The 25,036-nt window shown below is 46.6% G+C and overlaps 1 protein-coding gene across 1 annotated transcript; it reads left to right on the top strand.

The window, feature by feature from the left end:
• The first annotated feature begins 2,017 nt into the window (after positions 1-2,017).
• Positions 2,018-25,036, top strand: bnip3lb (BCL2 interacting protein 3 like b). Its single transcript, XM_083638028.1, has 6 exons — positions 2,018-2,249; positions 8,653-8,914; positions 13,191-13,269; positions 14,444-14,547; positions 22,487-22,636; positions 24,737-25,036. The coding sequence occupies exons 1-6, from the start codon at positions 2,198-2,200 to the stop codon at positions 24,783-24,785; spliced, it is 696 nt and encodes a 231-aa protein (XP_083494154.1). The 5' UTR covers positions 2,018-2,197; the 3' UTR covers positions 24,786-25,036.

Below are 25,036 nucleotides of genomic sequence, written 5' to 3' on the forward strand. Positions count from 1 at the left end.
CAAAAGTAGTTCCGTAGCACCGGAAAAAGTCACCGGCGTAATGAAAAATTTACCATTTGAATATAATTACAACAGCCTGACTTTCCGTGGTAACCGTTAGTTAAAATTGCGATGTCTTTGTGAGCTGTATTTCAAGGTTTTCAGATTCACTTTAATAACCAATCATCTGATTACATATCGGTGCAAGTATGCAGCGTAGCGGTCACATCGATCGTAGAAGACAATAACAGTATAGAAAGACAACCACAAAAGATGTAAAGTGTAGTCCTTTAAAGTGACGTATAATGTAATGTACTCGGGCACAGAGGTCATGTGTGTGATAAAGTCCTTATTCGTGGAGGCTTTTTGGCCTTGAAGATGCGGATCGCAGTTGGGGGAAAAAGCTGTTCTTGTGAACAAGAGATTCTCGTTCTGTCAGACTTCTGTTTTTGGGCTAAAAAACAGTACATGTTGGAATGTAATGGGAGTAGAGCAAACGCATTGTTGATTTTGTTTATTTTCATAGGATTTGTTGACGGTAAAGCAACACATAAAAAAAAGAACACCGCCCTTTAAATATTGTCTTCCCGTAGTGTAGTACCACTCTGAGGCAGTAGCTACTTGACAACAGGGAAAACTTGATTTCTTTGACACTGGACTCTTACTGCACCAACTACTACTTCATCTACTCTTACTGCACCAACTACTACTTCATCTACTCTTACTGCACCAACTACTACTTCATCTACTCTTACTGCACCAACTACTACTTCATCTACTCTTACTGCACCAACTACTACTTCATCTACTCTTACTGCACCAACTACTACTTCATCTACTTGGATGTCTGTGTTTAAAAAGGCATCATCTGACTGAGGCACTGTCACTAAAGAGGTTTGTTAATAAAAATAAAAATAAAGTCATTAGGATCTAGACTAGAGCAGTCGATGTCTCCACATTTGACAAATCCCCATACTGATGCCTCTGGTAATGGATTGGAAGTTGCAAACCCTCATTAGTGTTCTGCTTGCACCTGCTTTACTTCCTGCCTTTTAGACACAAAATGAGTGATTTGGGTGGGATGTGAAATAGGCTAATAATACCATTTTAACTGACAGTGATTTGAAGATAATAAAGGAACTACTGTTTTGCATTCTTGCCTGGTTATTGGTGGCATCTTATTAATTTATTGCAGCAGTTTATGTATTTGAATGCCTCACAGATAAATGGGAGCAGTTTACAATCTAATGTCTAATCCCGGTGGTTTTCACTCGTGCTAACGCAGGTTGGTATCATTGATGAACTCCGTTCCAATTCAACTGAGGAAGTGGTATTTGAAAAGACCAACAGGAAACTGAATCTGAAGGTAATTGGAAATTCAGTGAAATTGCATTTGGTTTGTTTATCTGAGATTATAGGTGTATCAATACTGTACTATCAACATATTAAAGGATTAGGGCTCGATTAGTTGTTCTTGTTTGGTCTACAGAAGACAGGCTATTCAATTTACTGTCATGGAGGTGTCAGAAAATATTCACGTCAGAGAATTTTGAAAGCAAGAAAAATAAATACTCAAACCATGAATTAATAATAGTTGACAATCGATTAATCGTTGCAGCTGTAAATGGCTTCTTCAACCCTGGTCCGCATAAAGGGGCAAACAGCTTTAAGTCTAACAAAAAACAGGAACAACTGATTTGTCTGATTTAATAGCAGCAGAGGCAGCAGGCCACACCATAATGAAATCAGCTGGTAAACCACCACACATCTGGCTCGGGTTGGCGCGTGTGTGCGCGTACGTGAGAACATGCACGTTTAGTAGAGACGCCTTTTTTTTTTTAGTAAACGCCCCGATGTTTATTTTGATTCATCTAGTTCACCACCACCCTGCAGTTTTTGGATGGCTGCTTCTGCGGTTCCATCTCGTTGCGTAATTCTTGCTTGACGATCTTTGTTATCAACGGGGGGTGATCATCATCATCATCATCATCATCATCATCATCATCATCATCTGACGTCATCGCTCAGGTCCAGGAAGATCAGAGCGGTTGCGGCTCTCTCTCTCTCTCTCTCTCTCTCTGGACCATTGGAGAACTTAGGAAAGACAAAGCGGACTCAGGTCAGATGTGTGCAGCAGACTGAGAGGCAGCGACAGCTCAGATTTTGCATTGACAGCCTCTTCTAGTACAAGAAGCCCCCCTGCGCGCACACAGGCACCATGTCCGACGCTGCTGCTTCCACAGACAACAACGCAGAGTCGGGACTAAACGGTAAATATAGCCGAGACGCTTGCCTGTAAACGCCTGTCATTCTGTTCATTCACTGGGGGCGAACCCGGCCCGTTAGGCAGCGCTGTGTTTTTGGTAGATTTCTGAGGGGTTTTAATAGTTACAGGCAGTTAAAATCTACCCGTTTATCTGTATTTTTTCCTCCAGTCCATTGTGAGAACAGTATGTTCAGTTGGGTTTATTGACGGCGGCTGGGCCAATGGCGTTGCAGCAAGCGGTGTCACCGTTCGACTGACAAGCGAGTAGACCAATCGGTGAGCCACGCGCTGGTATGTAGGCGGGATTTAAGCATGTCAACAAGCCGAGATAGATAAGGAGGGAGTAACAGAAATGGGGGCAAGCCAGAGAGGAATATGAAAAAATGTCTTGGAGTTTGCGGTATTTGACGGTCTGTGAGGCCTACAACACGTGTTGTAACTTGTTTATCCTTTTAACTTGAGGAGCTTTTCAGATTTTAGGTAGACTACTTCTGAAAAGTGACAAACAAACTAACTCCATCAAAAATAGATCTCTGCCCATTAGACCAACTCAATACATGCTCACTGCTCAGGTGGAGCAAAATGGGTTTAGGCCCATTTTAAGCTCACTTTGCATTTGACAAATTCTCCCTAATATAATACCGAAGTGTGTGTGTGTGTGTGTGTGTGTGTGTGTGTGTGTGTGTGTGTGTGTGTGTGTGTGTGTGTGCGCGTGCAACCAGAGATGTCAACAAAGGCTGTTTATCAAACTAGTGGTCTCATAGCAGGGCAGTATGTTGACCTGACTCAGAGAGAGAGGAGCTGAACCTTTACCACACTATGCAGTGACTTGGCATGCTATTTATAGCCACAGTGACAAGGGGACAGACGTGTTGGACGTGTGGGGACTGGGAGACGTTGAGGACATGGGAGCTGGTTGAGGAGTGTGTCCAGGGTTTCCCCCCTACAATTATACTGTAACCACCCAAGCCATTTTGAGCACCACCTCCTATTAAAGCCAAATTCATGTAAAATCAATGTTGGTCCCCAGTGGACTACTTGAACAAGTTTTGTCTTTAATCTTTTCCGGTGTTGTTTATTATCTGCCGTGGCTTTTCCAAATGTTTGAAGACTGATATGATAATAGTCCACAATGACGTGAAATTGCATTTTTTTTTTTTTTTATTGAAAAACATACATTTTTCGACCCTGTTTATTTATAGCCCATATCTCAAAGGGGTTTACAGCAGAGGATTTCAAAGTGAGGGGAGGGCCTCTAAACAGTTTCAGGGGAGGCTCAGTGAATGTGACTGTAAATTCATGTAAATTCCCTGCACATTTAATGCCTATTTAACTTAGCCTGTAAATTTCATGTACATTCAATGTAAACTCTATTTAACTCCGACTGTAAATTCATGTAAATCCACTGCCTATTTAACGTCTATTTAACTCAGTCTGTAAATCTCATGTAAATTCATATTTATCATCAACAGAACACTTCACCACTCATGCACATATTGGATATATTTACTCGATTTGATTGCACTTGCAACTTTGTGATTGTCTTTAGGTATCTTCCTACTTCTTATCTCTGTATATTGATGTGACCGCTACGCTGCATACAGACACTAAGACAAATTCCTCATATGTAACTTGCATACTGTGGCAATAAAAGTGATTCTGATTCTGCTTCTGATTCTGATGTGAGTGAAAACAAAATATGACACATTAGTTATCAAAAGGAGATGCCAGAATAGCCTGTATGTGTGATTTGTTTCATGCGATAGTTCAGAGAGATACAGTAGTTTTGGGGAATTTTAGTGTTTTCCTCCACTTTCCCAGAGTCAGAAACAAATAAACACCGTCAAACAGCAACATCAAGGCTATCTTGTCTCAATTGTTGAGTCTCTGTGGGAGCAAATAACATAATCACGATCCCATATATTGAACTGGGGAAAAGATAAAGGGGGGGGCTTTTCCAAGCTTTGTCTGGGGGGAAGCCCACAGTCCCAGACTTTGAAAACCCCCCTGCTTTATAGAGAAATAGCCTACATAGATCTAACTAAAAACAATGAGTCACAAAGCAAAATGATCTAATGCACTATGCAAACACACACGGAAACAAAACAAGCACAAGTTACACTTGTCTGTCTTCCCTATAAATACCTCACCAATAATTTAACACAACTTTTGATACACTTACTAAGTTTAGATGCACTTAAGGCTAGTGATCTTCATTAGGTCTAGCTGACATTAGGCCTAGCTGAATCAGAGGCAGAATGACTCGTAGACAAACGATTACTAATATCTTAACTGTTGATGGACTAATCAGTATAATTGACTTATGGTTTCAGCACTTACACAAAGACACATTGCACAGCAGCAGCGGTCCATACTGACAGTATAGGGACAATGAGATGACGTGGTTATCAGATAGGGAGGCTGGCAGTGCACTCTGTTATCTCTGTTAGACTCTGCTGTTTGTTTTTGGCGTGTCCTGGATCCCCCACACGACACCAGCACTGTAAACATTGAGTCTATAATACCCGGGATCTTCAACCCCACACCCACCCTGTCTGAGCCATCAGTAGCTCAAGTCACAGAGGTCACGACCACAACATGCCCACCATCTCCCCCCTAAATCCCAACCAACAGCTGATGACGGCTCCCAGAATGTTCGTCCTCGCTGGCGTCATGGCAACGTGGTGTTAGTCGCTGCCGCAGAGACAATGGGCCGGCGTTGACAGCAGCTTGGCTCACAGTCCGCCGTGTAATCCACAGGTCGAGGCCTGGAGGGTGGGAGACCGGTGGGGGGGGGGGGGTCTCACTGCCTGGCCCATAGGGCTTTCACACCGGCAGGGCTCCGTGCCGGTTCCGGTTCCAGAACCATAATCTGAACCGGCCGGCGCGTTCAGAACCAGAAAACATAATTGGTTTGGAACCTGAAAAGTTGGTTCTCAGCGGAACCAAAAAATAGTTGGTTTTCCTTGGGAACCGTGACATCATCAGTGGGCGTGTCTCATTCTAGGCTGTGAAAACGAGCAGGAAGGAGAAGAAGGCAGTGACAACACGGAGAAAAATAATTTGCAGTGGTCTGCTGAGGAAACCAAATGTTTAGTGGCGATTTGGGCATCTACTGAATCTCAAGAAAAGCTAGAAAGCAGTACAAGAAAGAGCAAGTCATATGCCGAACTTGCAGAAGAGAGGGCCAAGGCTGGGTTCACTCGAACGCCAGACCAAATAATTAATAAACTTGAAAAAAAAAAAAAAAAAAATGAAGGACTACCGAATAATGTCCTCCCACTTTGGTTCAGCTTAAACTGGTGTGAACACGGGCTGGTTCACCAGAAAGCACCAAGGTTCTGAGACTCCAGAATGGAGCCAGAACCAGAACCGTGTCTGTCTGAAAGCGGAGAGGTTGCTAGGCCCTTGTGTCACATGATCATTGCCTGGCCCACTGATAGGTTGCTAGGCCCTTGTCACATGATCACTGCCTGGTCCACTGAGAGGTTGCTAGGCCCTTGTGTCACATGACCCCGTGTGTTGACTTTCTGTTATTACGGGCTCATCATGTGACCTGCTCCGGAGGCCTTCCTCTTTAAGGCCAGAGGGGAGGAGAAAGTGTTTTCGGGGCCGGTCAAATCACTGCAGATGTTGGTGGAATATCTTTACTACACTTCCCCAGGTTTTCCACATGCAAACCCCGCCCCCCTCGTCTTCTGTCCCGCCCAGCTTGGACGTGCTGTTGGCTGCGTGCCTGAGCTCACGTAGGAGGAGCACGGAGCAAGCGGGGTCGTAGGTCACAGCAGTCAAGCTCTCAAAGCCACAGACAAGACGTTTAGACACCTTCTCAGTCTTCTCAGCCAGGCAGGAAACGCAGACTGGACTGGCACACAGGAAGTGGTTTACTCTGTCACTTCTGTGGCAGGATATCATTTTCTCCTTCCTCCTGTCCCTCCTTCCTCCTGTCTCTCCTTCCTCCTGTCCCTCCTTCCTCCTGTCCCTCCTTCCTCCTGTCCCTCCTTCCTCCTGTCCCTCCTTCCTCCTGTCCTCTCTTCCTCCTGTCCCTCCTTCCTCCTGTCCCTCCTTCCTCCTGTCCTCTCTTCCTCCTGTCCCTCCTTCCTCCTGTCTCTCCTTCCTCCTGTCCCTCCTTCCTCCTGTCTCTCCTTCCTCCTGTCCCTCCTTCCTCCTGTCTCTCCTTCCTCCTGTCCCTCCTTCCTCCTGTCCCTCCTTCCTCCTGTCTCTCCTTCCTCCTGTCTCTCCTTCCTCCTGTCCCTCCTTCCTCCTGTCCCTCCTTCCTCCTGTCCCTCCTTCCTCCTGTCCCTCCTTCCTCCTGTCCCTCCTTCCTCCTGTCCCTCCTTCCTCCTGTCCCTCCTTCCTCCTGTCCCTCCTTCCTCCTGTCCCTCCTTCCTCCTGTCCCTCCTTCCTCCTGTCCCTCCTTCCTCCTGTCTCTCCTTCCTCCTGTCCCTCCTTCCTCCTGTCTCTCCTTCCTCCTGTCCCTCCTTCCTCCTGTCTCTCCTTCCTCCTGTCCCTCCTTCCTCCTGTCCCTCCTTCCTCCTGTCCCTCCTTCCCTGTCCTCCTGTCCCTCCTTCCTCCTGTCCCTCCTTCCTCCTGTCTCTCCTTCCTCCTGTCCCTCCTTCCTCCTGTCCCTCCTTCCTCCTGTCCCTCCTTCCTCCTGTCCCTCCTTCCTCCTGTCTCTCCTTCCTCCTGTCCCTCCTTCCTCCTGTCTCTCCTTCCTCCTGTCCCTCCTTCCTCCTGTCCCTCCTTCCTCCTGTCCCTCCTTCCTCCTGTCCTCTCTTCCTCCTGTCCCTCCTTCCTCCTGTCTCTCCTTCCTCCTGTCCCTCCTTCCTCCTGTCCCTCCTTCCTCCTGTCCCTCCTTCCTCCTGTCCTCTCTTCCTCCTGTCCCTCCTTCCTCCTGTCTCTCCTTCCTCCTGTCCCTCCTTCCTCCTGTCTCTCCTTCCTCCTGTCCCTCCTTCCTCCTGTCTCTCCTTCCTCCTGTCCCTCCTTCCTCCTGTCCCTCCTTCCTCCTGTCTCTCCTTCCTCCTGTCTCTCCTTCCTCCTGTCCCTCCTTCCTCCTGTCCCTCCTTCCTCCTGTCCCTCCTTCCTCCTGTCCCTCCTTCCTCCTGTCCCTCCTTCCTCCTGTCCCTCCTTCCTCCTGTCCCTCCTTCCTCCTGTCCCTCCTTCCTCCTGTCCCTCCTTCCTCCTGTCCCTCCTTCCTCCTGTCTCTCCTTCCTCCTGTCTCTCCTTCCTCCTGTCCCTCCTTCCTCCTGTCCCTCCTTCCTCCTGTCCCTCCTTCCTCCTGTCCCTCCTTCCTCCTGTCTCTCCTTCCTCCTGTCTCTCCTTCCTCCTGTCTCTCCTTCCTCCTGTCCCTCCTTCCTCCTGTCCCTCCTTCCTCCTGTCCCTCCTTCCTCCTGTCCCTCCTTCCTCCTGTCCCTTCTTCCTCCTGTCCCTCCTTCCTCCTGTCCCTCCTTCCTCCTGTCTCTCCTTCCTCCTGTCTCTCCTTCCTCCTGTCCCTCCTTCCTCCTGTCCCTCCTTCCTCCTGTCCCTCCTTCCTCCTGTCCCTCCTTCCTCCTGTCTCTCCTTCCTCCTGTCTCTCCTTCCTCCTGTCCCTCCTTCCTCCTGTCCCTCCTTCCTCCTGTCCCTCCTTCCCTGTCCTCCTGTCCCTCCTTCCTCCTGTCCCTCCTTCCTCCTGTCCCTCCTTCCTCCTGTCCCTCCTTCCTCCTGTCCCTCCTTCCTCCTGTCCCTCCTTCCTCCTGTCTCCTGTCCCTCCTTCCTCCTGTCCCTCCTTCCTCCTGTCCCTCCTTCCTCCTGTCTCCTGTCCCTCCTTCCTCCTGTCCCTCCTTCCTCCTGTCCCTCCTTCCTCCTGTCTCCTGTCCCTCCTTCCTCCTGTCCCTCCTTCCTCCTGTCCCTCTCATCCGCTCTTTTTCTGCGGATTAAAAATAATAATTAATAAAGCCCTTTTGTTGCAGTGTGTAAACGGTTGCTGGTTTTGGACAAGAAATTAACATGAAATGCGTTTACAGCTGTGAGCTACACAAGCTCCAATGAGGACATTTTGTCCTCACTGGTCTGCTTGAGACAGGACAGCGATCTTCTTCCCTGGCAAGCAAAATGCTTGGTCCTGCTTGGGCCGGTCAAGTCTTGAACTGATACTTTACTGGTCTATTGACGTCATGTGACGTCACGTCACGTGACTTTTCATTGGCACAGTGCCATCAGGCGATCCTTATTGTAATGTGTCTAAACAGCATGCTGCTTTGAGAAAACTTCAGTAATGTTAAATCGCCTGATATTTAACCCTTAGATACCTCGTGGGGTTCTGATCCGCTGGACTTGTGGTCTGCCCTGCCTGTGTAAACCATCCCTTCATCTAAGAGTTTTTCTTTCTATTGCAGAGTTTAATCATCACATGCTCTGATTGCCCACAGGCTCCTGGGTGGAGCTGGAGCTGAACAGAGGGGCTGCTCCCTCGCCCCAGTCGCCCTCCACAGGCGTGCTGCCCCTCCCTCAGGCCCAGTCGCCCTCCACCGGCCTGCTGCCCCTCCCTCAGGTGGTGGAGGAGGAGACGGAGGCCATGGTGGGCGGCCTGGAGCACGTGCCCTCCTCCTCCTCCATCCACAACGGAGACATGGAGAAGATCCTGCTGGACGCCCAGCACGAGTCCAGCCGCAGCAACTCCTCCTGCGACAGGTACAGCTCACTCAGGAGACCTCTGGATGTCATTTATTTATTGATATGGGCGCTGCTGAGGTGTCCTTGAGCAAGAGCATGAACCCCTGTTGTTGTGCAACTGACCTCTGAACTCTTAGAATATGAGGAAGGCCTATGTGCTGAAATGTTCGTTGTTGTTGCTGCTGCCCAGAAGTGAGATGCAAACCTTCAAAAGGACATCTAGAGCAGTGGTTCCCAACCTTTTGGGTCTTATGTCCCTTAGCTGTTTTGAAATGCCAAAGTACCCTCATGTGTGTTGATTCTCCTAAATTTGTTCTGTTAAAATCATATCAAACTTTTAGTAGGCCTATCTAACAGATCTGATTATTAAATGAAAATCATTTGAATGACACCCCTTTAATACAATTCTGACCGTTTTCAATAGAAAGTCATCAGTTTTACCAAGCCGGGCCTATGAAATTACTTGAGTATTGTTTTTATCATTTTGGAAATCAATTGCAATCCCAATCTTTCCAAGTACCCCCTGCAATCTGCTCAAGTACCCTAGGGGTACGTGTCTCCGCAATGAAGAGTGTAGCATGAAAACGTTTAAATATTGATCATAACAGTGGAAGACCGAACTCTGAGGTGACTTTAACTCTGACTTCACTACTACTCAGAAGTGAGTTAACTTCTCTAAATCAATGAATGAATCTTTCACACTTTACTCCCAATCTATTGAGCAGACTAATCTCCCCTTTTAAGCACCGACCTCATCATTGGCTTGTTTATTAATCCATGTTGCTGCCATAAAGCAGAGCTTAGCAGAGGTAGTCAGCTGGTAGTCAGCTAGTAGTCAGCTGGTAGTCAGCTGTCAATGAGTCATCTGAGGATGCTTATCTGGATCAGTACAATAACAGACTACAAGCTGTGCAGACCAGATCACTATAGACTTCCATGGGCCATAGTTTAAAGGAGAATTTCGGTTTTTTACACCACGGTCCTCATTTCCAGCTTAAAATATGATGTTTCTGTGGTTTCTCTGAAGAAGTGTGGTTTCACAGAGGGGGAAGATGGGCACTGTGACCCCATCCGGGGCAGATCAACGCCGACTGTTGTGTTGTTGTTAGCTTAGCTTCTAGCTATTAGCTAAATAATTATATTTACAACCATAATGAACCGTGATCTGACAGAAAAAGTGTCATTTAGAGAGCGTGTGCAGCATGCCCCGCACTCGCCGCAGGCTCCCGTTCTAGCCTGTTTGAGGAGACTACTCGGAGCTCAAAATCTTCCGTGGGCATCCGAATGAAGCCAAACATATTTCGGTGAGTAAAACATCATATTTTAAGCTGGAAATGAGGACCGTGGTGTAAAAAACCGAAATTCTCCTTTAAGACCAGATCACTATAGACTTCCATGGGCCATAGTTTAAGACCAGATCAGTATAGATCGGGGATTTAATCCCCACAGTAAACGCACATCTGAACAGACGTCTTGTGTTCTGCTCTAGAATCCCCAAACCTGTAGTTTAGAGCCGCAGCACCGTCCTTTGGTGAGTCAGCCCATTGAGATATATGGGCGGTTTTACCCCACTCGCGCGCCAGCCGTTTAACATTTTGTGGGCGTTCCCACACATGCCGACTGTCTCTATACACTTAGATGGGGCATAGTTTAACACCAGATCACTATAGACTTAGATGGGCCATAGTTTAACACCAGATCACTATAGACTTAGATGGGCCATAGTTTAACTTGTACCCTGCTGGTCCACCCAGCCGGTGCGAAGCAATAATCGCGTAAGTGTAATTTGGAAAATCCTGGAGCGAAAAGTGTAAGATTAAGCACAGGTTTTTTTTATGGTTTATTATGGTAATTCACGTTGAAAAAATTAGAAAAACATCGTCCTGGCACCCAGAAACTCAAATAATCACCCAGAAACTCAAATACTCCTTAAACGCCTGCTAAGGTCACCGGCACGCCCATTGACTTCCATTAAAACCGCCTTTTTGAGACCTCCAGGAAATTCTTACAAAATTAATGTATTTAATTTTTTTCAGCGGGCATCCTGTACCAAATACCTTGAAATTTGACCTTAATATCTAACCTTCGGGTTGATTGAACATTTGGTTGAGTTACAAGGCTTCAATTCCATTGCATAGTTTTCCCATTGACTTCAATGTTAATTTTGCAAAAAAACAAAAACAAAAAATTCGACTCCCAGCCACTTTCCCCAAAAATAATTATTTTTCTGATCTTACACCTCTCAGTTCGACTCAAGACATCAAATTTGTAGTTTCTATTGTGTTTGCCCCCCCACCCTATTTCCCCAGCACATCACACAGCACAGCACAGCAACCAATTACATGGAGATTTACATTAAAAGTACCCTGCAGTTATCAATCATGGAAACATGGTCATATGACCTGGGAACGCGGATTTTCCGGTGCAAACTAATGATTTGAAGCTTGGCCCTTATTTGATTCCATAGGATGAAGCTCATTTGTGTTTCTTGTGAAAACTAGCTGGAAGTCGAAAATGGGCAGTTTCATGTTTTTTTTTGTAAAACTTACCTTAGTTGAAACTACATCGTATCTCCGCGCCCGTTCGTTGTAGAGACTCATGATGAGCATTTTCGGAATCGGCGTCAAAAAGTGACTCTAGATGTGTAATCTTGTCGCGATCATTGCCGTTCTAAGAGGTTTCAATGACTTCCGCGTTGAGACAGGCAAAAGCGGCGAGGCGCAGCGGGCCACAGTAACATCCGATGCCCACGAAGGAGCGCCTTGGGCGGCGGAGGCGGTCAGAGCGTCATCCATGGAGGCCAGTTCTGTGCTTCCTCGTTCATGGCCTAAATGGTGTCGCTCAAGCGTGTGTTTTGAGCAGGATGTTCAACTACGCATATGAGGTGGGAGGAATGGAATCAGGAACGGATATGGATCGATAAAAAATAAGAAAATACTTACTTATAAATATAAAAAACAAGTACTAATATCAAGATCCATGAAAGTTAAAAAAATGCAAATTTGCAATTCTCAAAAGATGGAAGGTGGAATAAAATAATTCTTCCGTGAAAAATGTGACCAATCCATAGCTATGATAATCCCACCACAGCGCCACCAGGTGGCATTCATGGGAAGGGAAAAAAATAATATTTTGTGTTTTCTACTGAAAATTTTATTGTACAGTAAATACAGTAAACTGGCATTTGAGGGGTTAAAATTCAGTGAGCATGAAATGTTGATATGAGGTATGAGAGATGAAGTTACCAATGGATAAGAATCAATAAAAAATAAAAAAAATAATTAATTAAGACTATCAAAAATAAGAATTAATATCACGGTCCATGTACATGGACCAGCAGGCGCTTAAGGGTTAGCGGGTTAGCAGGGTACAAGGGTTAAGATCAGATCACTATAGACTTAGATGGGCCATAGTTTAAGCATTTTGCAGCATGTCAGATGCCATGTCGTATATAGTCTAATGGGAATTGTGTCTTTGTTCATCCCTCTACACATTGTAAGATTTTAGCAATCTTATTAGTTTATTGCCGGCCACACTGTGTGACGTTGGGTCTAATAAACTTGGGTAGGGCATCAGGTTTGATGTGTGTAGACTGTACGATGGTGACACCTACTGGCATCAGGTTTGATGTGTGTAGACTGTACCATGGTGACACCTACTGGCATCAGGTTTGATGTGTGTAGACTGTACCATGGTAACACCTACTGGCATCAGGTTTGATGTGTGTAGACTGTACCATGGTAACACCTACTGGCATCAGGTTTGATGTGTGTAGACTGTACGATGGTGACACCTACTGGCATCAGGTTTGATGTGTGTAGACTGTACGATGGTGACACCTACTGGCATCAGGTTACGATCAGATGCATGTTTAACAAAGTTGAACAAAAGTTGAACAATTCATCAATTTGCTGGGGACCCCCTGGAACCCCCTCAAGGACCCCTGATGGTCCCCGGACCCCAGGTTGAGAAGCACGTCCACATACATGAGAGAGGTCAGAGGTCAGAGGTCAGAGGTCAGAGTACGGCAGCAGCTCTCCTGTAGCAGCAAGCGCTTTATTGTCTTGATCAGCGACATGTTTACAGGAAGTGTTGGCTGCTGTTGGACTGAATGTCTGACCTCCCTGTGACTGGACAGTCACACATTGGGCTCAGATGAGATTCAGGCCATTACATTATGCGTGGGAAGATTCCAGCGCCGTCCAGAGTTCAGAGGTCATCAGGAGTTCAGAGTTCAGAGGGAGTCATCAGGAGTTCATGAGTTTGTGTTAACAGGGTTTTGTTTTGCCTGCAGCCCCCCTCGGCCCCACAGTCCCCACGATGAGGGACAGATCATCTTCGACGTGGACGTGTCCAGCAGAAGAGACAGCCAAGTAAGAGTTGGGAAATATCCAACATTTTGAAGCGCGATACTGTCCTGCCAAAATATCCCGATTATATAATATTGTCACAATATATTGTTTTCTGTCTCAGTTTTTTTTGGAGGCAGGTATTTTATTTTATTTCTTCCAAATTATCACATTATATCTTTTTTTTTTATTATTAATAATAATTATTATAAACAGCGTAGTAATTTAATCTTACTATCCAAGACTAGGTGTGCCCCAGCTTCTTCCAGCCTGTTGCCATGGCAATATCAACTGCTGCCCCTGAGGTGGGGTATACGTGTGAATGACAACTACAGGCTGGCTTTAGTTACCATGGAGATGGCAGCCACGCCCGCTGTACTTCTGTCTTCCAACAACAGGCTGGCTTTAGTTACCATGGAGATGGCAGCCACGCCCGCTGTACTTCTGTCTTCCAACAACAGGCTGGCTTTAGTTACCATGGAGATGGCAGCCACGCCCGCTGTACTTCTGTCTTCCAACTACAGGCTGGCTTTAGTTACCATGGAGATGGCAGCCACGCCCGCTGTACTTCTGTCTTCCAACTACAGGCTGGCTTTAGTTACCATGGAGATGGCAGCCACGCCCGCTGTACTTCTGTCTTCCTTGGACAGCGTGCCACCGTGCCATGTCACCGTTCTTCCCTTTGTAGAAAACACTGTAGCTGCACAGCAGAAACGCTGATCAGTGGCTGACTGACCCTCATTCAGTTCAGTCTGGATCTCTGTCAGTTTGGCACTGCTCGTACACAAGAGAGTGGTGTGTGTGTGTGTGTGTGTGTGTGTGTGTGTGTGTGTGTGTGTGTGTGTGTGTGTGTGTGTGTGTGTGTGTGTGTGCGTGCGTGTGTGTGTGTGTGTGTGTGTTGTGTGTGTGTGCACTGCTCGTACACGTTGGATTGAAAGCTTGTCAAAAGTATAAAGGGGCTTCCTTGTGTGCAGACTTCTATTTTTGTGGAATACTGAATAGGAATGCCAATGTCCGTGCCCATGGCACACATGCACACACACACACACACACACACACACACACACACACACACACACAGTGTGTCTTGTTTGTCCTTAAAGACTGGTCATTCATCGTGACCTTCGTGGTTCCCCATAGGCCGAGCTTGCTAAAGTGTGTGTGTGTGTGTGTGTGTGTGTGTGTGTGTGTTCTCTAGTCGGAAGAGGAGGTCCTCGACAAGGAGAGGGACATGGACCTCCTTATGAAGGATGCAGACTGGGTGGCTGACTGGTCCAGTCGACCGGAAAACATTCCCCCCAAGTAAGTCTCAACCTGCTGAGCATCAGCGTTACGTTAAAACATTCCCCCCAAGTAAGTCTCAACCTGCTGAGCATCAGTGTTACGTTAAAACATTCCCCCAAGTAAGTCTCAACCTGCTGAGCATCAGTGTTACGTTAAAACATTCCCCCAAGTAAGTCTCAACCTGCTGAGCATCAGCGTTATGTTAAAACATTCCCCCAAGTAAGTCTCAACCTGCTGAGCATCAGCGTTACGTTAAAACATTCCCCCCAAGTAAGTCTCAACCTGCTGAGCATCAGTGTTACGTTAAAACATTCCCCCAAGTAAGTCTCAACCTGCTGAGCATCAGCGTTACGTTAAAACATTCCCCCCAAGTAAGTCTCAACATGCTGAGCATCAACGTTATGTTAAAACATTCCCCCCAAGTAAGTCTCAACCTGCTGAGCATCAGTGTTATGTTAAAACATTCCCCCCAAGTAAGTCTCAACCTGCTGAGCATCAGCGTTACGTTAAAACATTCCCCCCAAGTAAGTCTCAACCTGCTGAGCATCAGTGTTATGTTAAAACATTCCCCCCAAGTAAGTCTCAACCTGCTGAGCATCAGCGTTACGTTAAAACATTCCCCCCAAGTAAGTCTCAACCTGCTGAGCATCAGTGTTACGTTAAAACATTCCCCCCAAGTAAGTCTCAACCTGCTGAGCATCAGCGTTACGTTAAAACATTCCCCCCAAGTAAGTCTCAACCTGCTGAGCATCAGCGTTACGTTAAAACATTCCCCCCAAGTAAGTCTCAACCTGCTGAGCATCAGCGTTACGTTAAAACATTCCCCCAAGTAAGTCTCAACCTGCTGAGCATCAGTGTTACGTTAAAACATTCCCCCCAAGTAAGTCTCAACCTGCTGAGCATCAACGTTACGTTAAAACATTTCCTCCAAGTAAGTCTCAACCTGCTGAGCATCAGTGTTACGTTAAAACATTCCCCCCAAGTAAGTCTCAACCTGCTGAGCATCAGCGTTACGTTAAAACATTCCCCCCAAGTAAGTCTCAACCTGCTGAGCATCAGTGTTACGTTAAAACATTCCCCCCAAGTAAGTCTCAACCTGCTGAGCATCAGTGTTACGTTAAAACATTCCCCCCAAGTAAGTCTCAACCTGCTGAGCATCAGCGTTATGTTAAAACATTCCCCCAAGTAAGTCTCAACCTGCTGAGCATCAGTGTTACGTTAAAACATTCCCCCAAGTAAGTCTCAACCTGCTGAGCATCAGTGTTACGTTAAAACATTCCCCCCAAGTAAGTCTCAACCTGCTGAGCATCAACGTTATGTTAAAACATTCCCCCCAAGTAAGTCTCAACCTGCTGAGCATCAGTGTTACGTTAAAACATTCCCCCCAAGTAAGTCTCAACATGCTGAGCATCAACGTTATGTTAAAACATTCCCCCCAAGTAAGTCTCAACCTGCTGAGCATCAGTGTTATGTTAAAACATTCCCCCCAAGTAAGTCTCAACCTGCTGAGCATCAGCGTTACGTTAAAACATTCCCCCCAAGTAAGTCTCAACCTGCTGAGCATCAGTGTTATGTTAAAACATTCCCCCCAAGTAAGTCTCAACCTGCTGAGCATCAGCGTTACGTTAAAACATTCCCCCCAAGTAAGTCTCAACCTGCTGAGCATCAGTGTTACGTTAAAACATTCCCCCCAAGTAAGTCTCAACCTGCTGAGCATCAGCGTTACGTTAAAACATTCCCCCCAAGTAAGTCTCAACCTGCTGAGCATCAGCGTTACGTTAAAACATTCCCCCCAAGTAAGTCTCAACCTGCTGAGCATCAGCGTTACGTTAAAACATTCCCCCAAGTAAGTCTCAACCTGCTGAGCATCAGTGTTACGTTAAAACATTCCCCCCAAGTAAGTCTCAACCTGCTGAGCATCAACGTTACGTTAAAACATTTCCTCCAAGTAAGTCTCAACCTGCTGAGCATCAGTGTTACGTTAAAACATTCCCCCCAAGTAAGTCTCAACCTGCTGAGCATCAGCGTTACGTTAAAACATTCCCCCCAAGTAAGTCTCAACCTGCTGAGCATCAGTGTTACGTTAAAACATTCCCCCCAAGTAAGTCTCAACCTGCTGAGCATCAGTGTTACGTTAAAACATTCCCCCCAAGTAAGTCTCAACCTGCTGAGCATCAGCGTTATGTTAAAACATTCCCCCAAGTAAGTCTCAACCTGCTGAGCATCAGTGTTACGTTAAAACATTCCCCCAAGTAAGTCTCAACCTGCTGAGCATCAGTGTTACGTTAAAACATTCCCCCCAAGTAAGTCTCAACCTGCTGAGCATCAGCGTTATGTTAAAACATTCCCCCCAAGTAAGTCTCAACCTGCTGAGCATCAACGTTATGTTAAAACATTCCCCCCAAGTAAGTCTCAACCTGCTGAGCATCAGCGTTACGTTAAAACATTCCCCCCAAGTAAGTCTCAACCTGCTGAGCATCAGCGTTACGTTAAAACATTCCCCCAAGTAAGTCTCAACCTGCTGAGCATCAGCGTTATGTTAAAACATTCCCCCCAAGTAAGTCTCAACCTGCTGAGCATCAGCGTTACGTTAAAACATTCCCCCAAGTAAGTCTCAACCTGCTGAGCATCAGCGTTATGTTAAAACATTCCCCCCAAGTAAGTCTCAACCTGCTGAGCATCAGCGTTACGTTAAAACATTCCCCCCAAGTAAGTCTCAACCTGCTGAGCATCAGCGTTACGTTAAAACATTCCCCCCAAGTAAGTCTCAACCTGCTGAGCATCAGCGTTATGTTAAAACATTCCCCCCAAGTAAGTCTCAACCTGCTGAGCATCAGCGTTATGTTAAAACATTCCCCCCAAGTAAGTCTCAACCTGCTGAGCATCAGCGTTACGTTAAAACATTCCCCCAAGTAAGTCTCAACCTGCTGAGCATCAGCGTTATGTTAAAACATTCCCCCAAGTAAGTCTCAACCTGCTGAGCATCAGTGTTACGTTAAAACATTCCCCCAAGTAAGTCTCAACCTGCTGAGCATCAACGTTATGTTAAAACATTCCCCCCAAGTAAGTCTCAACCTGCTGAGCATCAGCGTTACGTTAAAACATTCCCCCCAAGTAAGTCTCAACCTGCTGAGCATCAGCGTTACGTTAAAACATTCCCCCCAAGTAAGTCTCAACCTGCTGAGCATCAGCGTTACGTTAAAACATTCCCCCCAAGTAAGTCTCAACCTGCTGAGCATCAGCGTTACGTTAAAACATTCCCTCCAAGTAAGTCTCAACCTGCTGAGCATCAACGTTACGTTAAAACATTCCCCCCAAGTAAGTCTCAACCTGCTGAGCATCAGTGTTACGTTAAAACATTCCCCCCAAGTAAGTCTCAACCTGCTGAGCATCAGCGTTATGTTAAAACATTCCCCCCAAGTAAGTCTCAACCTGCTGAGCATCAGCGTTATGTTAAAACATTCCCCCCAACTAAGTCTCAACCTGCTGAGCATCAGTGTTATGTTAAAACATTCCCCCCAAGTAAGTCTCAACCTGCTGAGCATCAGCGTTATGTTAAAACATTCCCCCCAAGTAAGTCTCAACCTGCTGAGCATCAGTGTTACGTTAAAACATTCCCCCCAAGTAAGTCTCAACCTGCTGAGCATCAACGTTACGTTAAAACATTCCCCCCAACTAAGTCTCAACCTGCTGAGCATCAGCGTTACGTTAAAACATTCCCCCCAAGTAAGTCTCAACCTGCTGAGCATCAGTGTTATGTTAAAACATTCCCCCAAGTAAGTCTCAACCTGCTGAGCATCAGTGTTACGTTAAAACATTCCCCCAAGTAAGTCTCAACCTGCTGAGCATCAACGTTATGTTAAAACATTCCCCCCAAGTAAGTCTCAACCTGCTGAGCATCAGCGTTACGTTAAAACATTCCCCCCAAGTAAGTCTCAACCTGCTGAGCATCAGTGTTACGTTAAAACATTCCCCCCAAGTAAGTCTCAACCTGCTGAGCATCAGTGTTACGTTAAAACATTCCCCCAAGTAAGTCTCAACCTGCTGAGCATCAGCGTTACGTTAAAACATTCCCCCCAAGTAAGTCTCAACCTGCTGAGCATCAGTGTTACGTTAAAACATTCCCCCCAAGTAAGTCTCAACCTGCTGAGCATCAGTGTTACGTTAAAACATTCCCCCCAAGTAAGTCTCAACCTGCTGAGCATCAGCGTTATGTTAAAACATTCCCCCAAGTAAGTCTCAACCTGCTGAGCATCAGTGTTACGTTAAAACATTCCCCCCAAGTAAGTCTCAACCTGCTGAGCATCAGCGTTACGTTAAAACATTCCCCCCAAGTAAGTCTCAACCTGCTGAGCATCAACGTTATGTTAAAACATTCCCCCCAAGTAAGTCTCAACCTGCTGAGCATCAGCGTTATGTTAAAACATTCCCCCAAGTAAGTCTCAACCTGCTGAGCATCAGCGTTACGTTAAAACATTCCCCCCAAGTAAGTCTCAACCTGCTGAGCATCAACGTTATGTTAAAACATTCCCCCCAAGTAAGTCTCAACCTGCTGAGCATCAGTGTTATGTTAAAACATTCCCCCCAAGTAAGTCTCAACCTGCTGAGCATCAGCGTTACGTTAAAACATTTCCTCCAAGTAAGTCTCAACCTGCTGAGCATCAGCGTTATGTTAAAACATTCCCCCAAGTAAGTCTCAACCTGCTGAGCATCAGCGTTATGTTAAAACATTCCCCCCAAGTAAGTCTCAACCTGCTGAGCATCAGTGTTACGTTAAAACATTCCCTCCAAGTAAGTCTCAACCTGCTGAGCATCAGCGTTATGTTAAAACATTCCCCCCAAGTAAGTCTCAACCTGCTGAGCATCAGTGTTACGTTAAAACATTCCCCCAAGTAAGTCTCAACCTGCTGAGCATCAGCGTTACGTTCCCCATGATGACTGGACACACGGCTACGTGTTCGTTTCATGAGCATGCAGGAATTATAGTGAAAATAAATGATTCCCCTCCCTTTTTGCTGGGGACCCCCTGGAACCCCCTCAAGGATCCCACTTTGAGAACCACTGCTGTACTGTAGTCAATAGTGCTTCCAGCACTTCTATGCTGGAACGTCTGGAATGTATGGTAAATGATTTTGATCATTTCCAGGTACTGTATTTAAAAATAGATTAGCAATATTTAAAAGCTGAGAAAATTAATTATTGGAGATCTGGAGTTTTAAAATGAAGGATTTCATCAAGATTTATTGATTTGACAAGATCAGGTGTAAGTGGCCATCTGATAATAATAACAACCCTAAATCTGACCATTGTTATGTTTTAACCCCAAGAGTAGTTGAATTGAAAGCTGCAGCAGACGTTGTTGCATGTGGAGACTAAATCGCTGTGTGATTTGTGCAGACGTGTTTCATGTGGAGACTAAAGCACTGTGTGATTTGTGCAGACCTGTTTCATGTGGAGACTAAAGCACTGTGTGATTTGTGCAGACGTTGTTGCATGTGGAGACTAAAGCTCTGTGTGATTTGTGCAGACGTGTTTCATGTGGAGACTAAAGCACTGTGTGATTTGTGCAGACGTTGTTTCATGTGGAGACTAAAGCACTGTGTGATTTGTGCAGACGTTGTTGCATGTGGAGACTAAAGCTCTGTGTGATTTGTGCAGACGTTGTTGCATGTGGAGACTAAAGCACTGTGTGATTTGTGCAGACGTGTTTCATGTGGAGACTAAAGCACTGTGTGATTTGTGCAGACGTGTTGCATGTGGAGACTAAAGCACTGTGTGATTTGTGCAGACCTGTTTCATGTGGAGACTAAAGCACTGTGTGATTTGTGCAGACGTTGTTGCATGTGGAGACTAAAGCTCTGTGTGATTTGTTCAGACGTTGTTGCATGTGGAGACTAAAGCACTGTGTGATTTGTGCAGACCTGTTTCATGTGGAGACTAAAGCACTGTGTGATTTGTGCAGACCTGTTTCATGTGGAGACTAAAGCACTGTGTGATTTGTGCAGACCTGTTTCATGTGGAGACTAAAGCACTGTGTGATTTGTGCAGACCTGTTTCATGTGGAGACTAAAGCACTGTGTGATTTGTGCAGACGTGTTGCATGTGGAGACTAAAGCACTGTGTGATTTGTGCAGACGTGTTTCATGTGGAGACTAAAGCACTGTGTGATTTGTTCAGACGTTGTTGCATGTGGAGACTAAAGCACTGTGTGATTTGTGCAGACCTGTTTCATGTGGAGACTAAAGCACTGTGTGATTTGTGCAGACCTGTTTCATGTGGAGACTAAAGCACTGTGTGATTTGTGCAGACGTGTTGCATGTGGAGACTAAAGCACTGTGTGATTTGTGCAGACGTGTTTCATGTGGAGACTAAAGCACTGTGTGATTTGTGCAGACGTGTTTCATGTGGAGACTAAAGCACTGTGTGATTTGTGCAGACGTGTGGCATGTGGAGACTAAAGCACTGTGTGATTTGTGCAGACCTGTTTCATGTGGAGACTAAAGCACTGTGTGATTTGTGCAGACGTTGTTGCATGTGGAGACTAAAGCTCTGTGTGATTTGTTCAGACGTTGTTGCATGTGGAGACTAAAGCACTGTGTGATTTGTGCAGACCTGTTTCATGTGGAGACTAAAGCACTGTGTGATTTGTGCAGACCTGTTTCATGTGGAGACTAAAGCACTGTGTGATTTGTGCAGACCTGTTTCATGTGGAGACTAAAGCACTGTGTGATTTGTGCAGACGTGTTTCATGTGGAGACTAAAGCACTGTGTGATTTGTGCAGACGTGTTTCATGTGGAGACTAAAGCACTGTGTGATTTGTGCAGACGTGTTTCATGTGGAGACTAAAGCACTGTGTGATTTGTGCAGATGTTGTTGCATGTGGAGACTAAAGCACTGTGTGATTTGTGCAGACGTGTTTCATGTGGAGACTAAAGCACTGTGTGATTTGTGCAGACGTGTTTCATGTGGAGACTAAAGCACTGTGTGATTTGTGCAGATGTTGTTGCATGTGGAGACTAAAGCACTGTGTGATTTGTGCAGACGTGTTTCATGTGGAGACTAAAGCACTGTGTGATTTGTGCAGATGTTGTTGCATGTGGAGACTAAAGCACTGTGTGATTTGTGCAGACGTGTTTCATGTGGAGACTAAAGCACTGTGTGATTTGTGCAGACGTGTGGCATGTGGAGACTAAAGCACTGTGTGATTTGTGCAGATGTTGTTGCATGTGGAGACTAAAGCTCTGTGTGATTTGTGCAGACGTTGTTTCATGTGGAGACTAAAGCACTGTGTGATTTGTGCAGACGTTGTTGCATGTGGAGACTAAAGCACTGTGTGATTTGTGCAGACGTGTTTCATGTGGAGACTAAAGCACTGTGTGATTTGTGCAGACGTGTTTCATGTGGAGACTAAAGCACTGTGTGATTTGTGCAGATGTTGTTGCATGTGGAGACTAAAGCACTGTGTGATTTGTGCAGACGTGTTTCATGTGGAGACTAAAGCACTGTGTGATTTGTGCAGACGTGTGGCATGTGGAGACTAAAGCACTGTGTGATTTGTGCAGATGTTGTTGCATGTGGAGACTAAAGCTCTGTGTGATTTGTGCAGACGTTGTTTCATGTGGAGACTAAAGCACTGTGTGATTTGTGCAGATGTTGTTGCATGTGGAGACTAAAGCACTGTGTGATTTGTGCAGATGTTGTTGCCTGTGGAGACTAAAGCACTGTGTGATTTGTGCAGACGTGTTTCATGTGGAGACTAAAGCTCTGTGTGATTTGTGCAGATGTTGTTGCATGTGGAGACTAAAGCACTGTGTGATTTGTGCAGACGTGTTTCATGTGGAGACTAAAGCTCTGTGTGATTTGTGCAGATGTTGTTGCATGTGGAGACTAAAGCTTTGTGTGATTTGTGCAGATGTTGTTGCATGTGGAGACTAAAGCACTGTGTGATTTGTGCAGGGAGTTTCACTTCCGTCACCCGCGGCGCTCGGACACACTCAGCATGAGGAAGACCGGGGCCATGAAGAAAGGAGGCATCTTCTCCGCCGAGTTCCTCAAAGTCTTCATCCCCTCGCTGCTACTGTCACACATCCTCGCTCTCGGACTCGGGTAAGAAAAACCAACCTACTCTGACCATGACCATGGGAGAGACACACACTTTCTGTTTGAAACAGAAACGAATGAACTTACCACACTTAGCAAAGCATTACAACAATTAAATTAATAAATAATGTGTGCAAAACAGAGGTGGACAACACTGGTTAATTAGCCAAAACCCAATATTTATTAAAAGACCAATATTGGCCTGATTTCTGTAAGCTTATAGAGATGGTACCGGGACATACACTGTTTTATACACTGAGAGTCAGGCAGGTTGAAGGGACATAAAGTCTATAGATTATCTATAGACTATAGATAGGACATAACGTCTATAGATACTGCAGCCAGTCAGTATTTGCAGTGTTCCGTTCACATCTGATGATGACCTTCAGGCGTTGAGGCTGTTCAAATAAATGTGTGACAAAGCCAGAAAACAATTTATCAATGTCATTTTGTGCTTTGAAAGTTCTTCCATAATTCCATATTTTCACCACCAGTCTGCAGTCATACGTGACGCCCAGCAGGGGGAGCTATACAGCAGCAGACAGAAGGTAGCTGGGACGCTTCCTCCCTTATTACATATTTCTGGTGGAGCAGCTGCCAGCTAAAGGGCTGCAGCTGACACCTGCTTTCCCAGGGTCAGGTGGGCCGCTCCCACGAGCGTTCATGGTCAGGTGGGTCGCTCCCACGAGCGTTCATGGTCAGGTGGGCCGCTCCCACGAGCGTTCATGGTCAGGTGGGCCGCTCCCACGAGCGTTCATGGTCAGGTGGGTCGCTCCCACGAGCGTTCATGGTCAGGTGGGCCGCTCCCACGAGCGTTCATGGTCAGGTGGGTCGCTCCCACGAGCGTTCATGGTCAGGTGGGCCGCTCCCACGAGCGTTCATGGTCAGGTGGGTCACTCCCACGAGCGTTCATGGTCAGGTGGGTCGCTCCCACGAGCGTTCATGGTCAGGTGGGTCGCTCCCACGAGCGTTCATGGTCAGGTGGGTCGCTCCCACGAGCGTTCATGGTCAGGTGGGCCGCTCCCACGAGCGTTCATGGTCAGGTGGGTCGCTCCCACGAGCGTTCATGGTCAGGTGGGCCGCTCCCACGAGCGTTCATGGTCAGGTGGGTCGCTCCCACGAGCGTTCATGGTCAGGTGGGTCGCTCCCACGAGCGTTCATGGTCAGGTGGGTCGCTCCCACGAGCGTTCATGGTCAGGTGGGTCGCTCCCACGAGCGTTCATGGTCAGGTGGGCCGCTCCCACGAGCGTTCATGGTCAGGTGGGTCACTCCCACGAGCGTTCATGGTCAGGTGGGTCACTCCCACGAGCGTTCATGGTCAGGTGGGTCGCTCCCACGAGCGTTCATGGTCAGGTGGGTCACTCCCACGAGCGTTCATGGTCAGGTGGGTCACTCCCACGAGCGTTCATGGTCAGGTGGGTCACTCCCACGAGCGTTCATGGTCAGGTGGGTCACTCCCACGAGCGTTCATGGTCAGGTGGGTCACTCCCACGAGCGTTCATGGTCAGGTGGGTCACTCCCACGAGCGTTCATGGTCAGGTGGGTCACTCCCACGAGCGTTCATGGTCAGGTGGGTCGCTCCCACGAGCGTTCATGGTCAGGTGGGCCGCTCCCACGAGCGTTCATGGTCAGGTGGGCCGCTCCCACGAGCGTTCATGGTCAGGTGGGCCGCTCCCACGAGCGTTTGTCTTGATCATAACATCTCCTCTGTCAGATGTGTCACAGCAACCAGGCCCAAGAGAGCAGTCTTTTTTGCTACGTGATGTGACTACTGGGGTCCTCAAGAGCCAAATTAATGAAATTAAACGCATTATATACAACTTTATTGAGCACGATATAATTAATAAAACTAATTATAAATCTTCACACCTTAGCACCAGTTTTCTTTCTCCCATAATCCTCTTTGTATGCAAATGAGTTCAGACAATGTCACATGATGGGAGAACATACTTCTGGATTTGTTATGCATGTATTAGGCATCTTAGAATCAACACATTTCCACACCTCCTGTTTGACCTGTATAAAACAGGATTGTGAGAGAAGCAGGATTGTTAATTGGTGCTAACAGACTTAGTCGTTTTGTTTTTGATTGTACCTTTTGAACAGAGTCTACATTGGGAAGAGGTTGATCACGCCGCCCGCAAGCTCTTTCTGAACCTGAAAGTGAAGAAGTGCCTGAGACGAGACGTGGCCACAACGTGTTGGAAGAATACCCTCCTCTCCTCCAACTCCCCCACCCCTCTCTCTCTCTCCCTCTCTCTCTCTCTCTCTCTCTCTCTCTCTCTCTCTCTCTCTCTCTCTCTCTCTCTCTCTCTCTCTCTCTCTCTCTCTCTCTCTCTCTCTCTCTCTCTCTCTCTCTCTCTCTCTCTGTCTCTCTCTCTCTCTGTCTCTCTCTCTCTCTCTGTC

Source organism: Poromitra crassiceps, assembly GCF_964638095.1.
Source record: "Poromitra crassiceps genome assembly, chromosome: 6".
Lineage (NCBI taxonomy): Eukaryota > Metazoa > Chordata > Actinopteri > Beryciformes > Melamphaidae > Poromitra > Poromitra crassiceps.

Excerpts from the sequence above, each read along its gene's own strand:
- bnip3lb (XM_083638028.1), top strand. The coding sequence starts at position 2,198 with ATGTCCGACGCTGCTGCTTCCACAGACAACAACGCAGAGTCGGGACTA. Across the intron at positions 13,270-14,443 it reads CCAGCAGAAGAGACAGCCAA|TCGGAAGAGGAGGTCCTCGA; the intron begins GTAAGAGTTGGG and ends TGTGTTCTCTAG. Across the intron at positions 22,637-24,736 it reads ATCCTCGCTCTCGGACTCGG|AGTCTACATTGGGAAGAGGT; the intron begins GTAAGAAAAACC and ends CCTTTTGAACAG.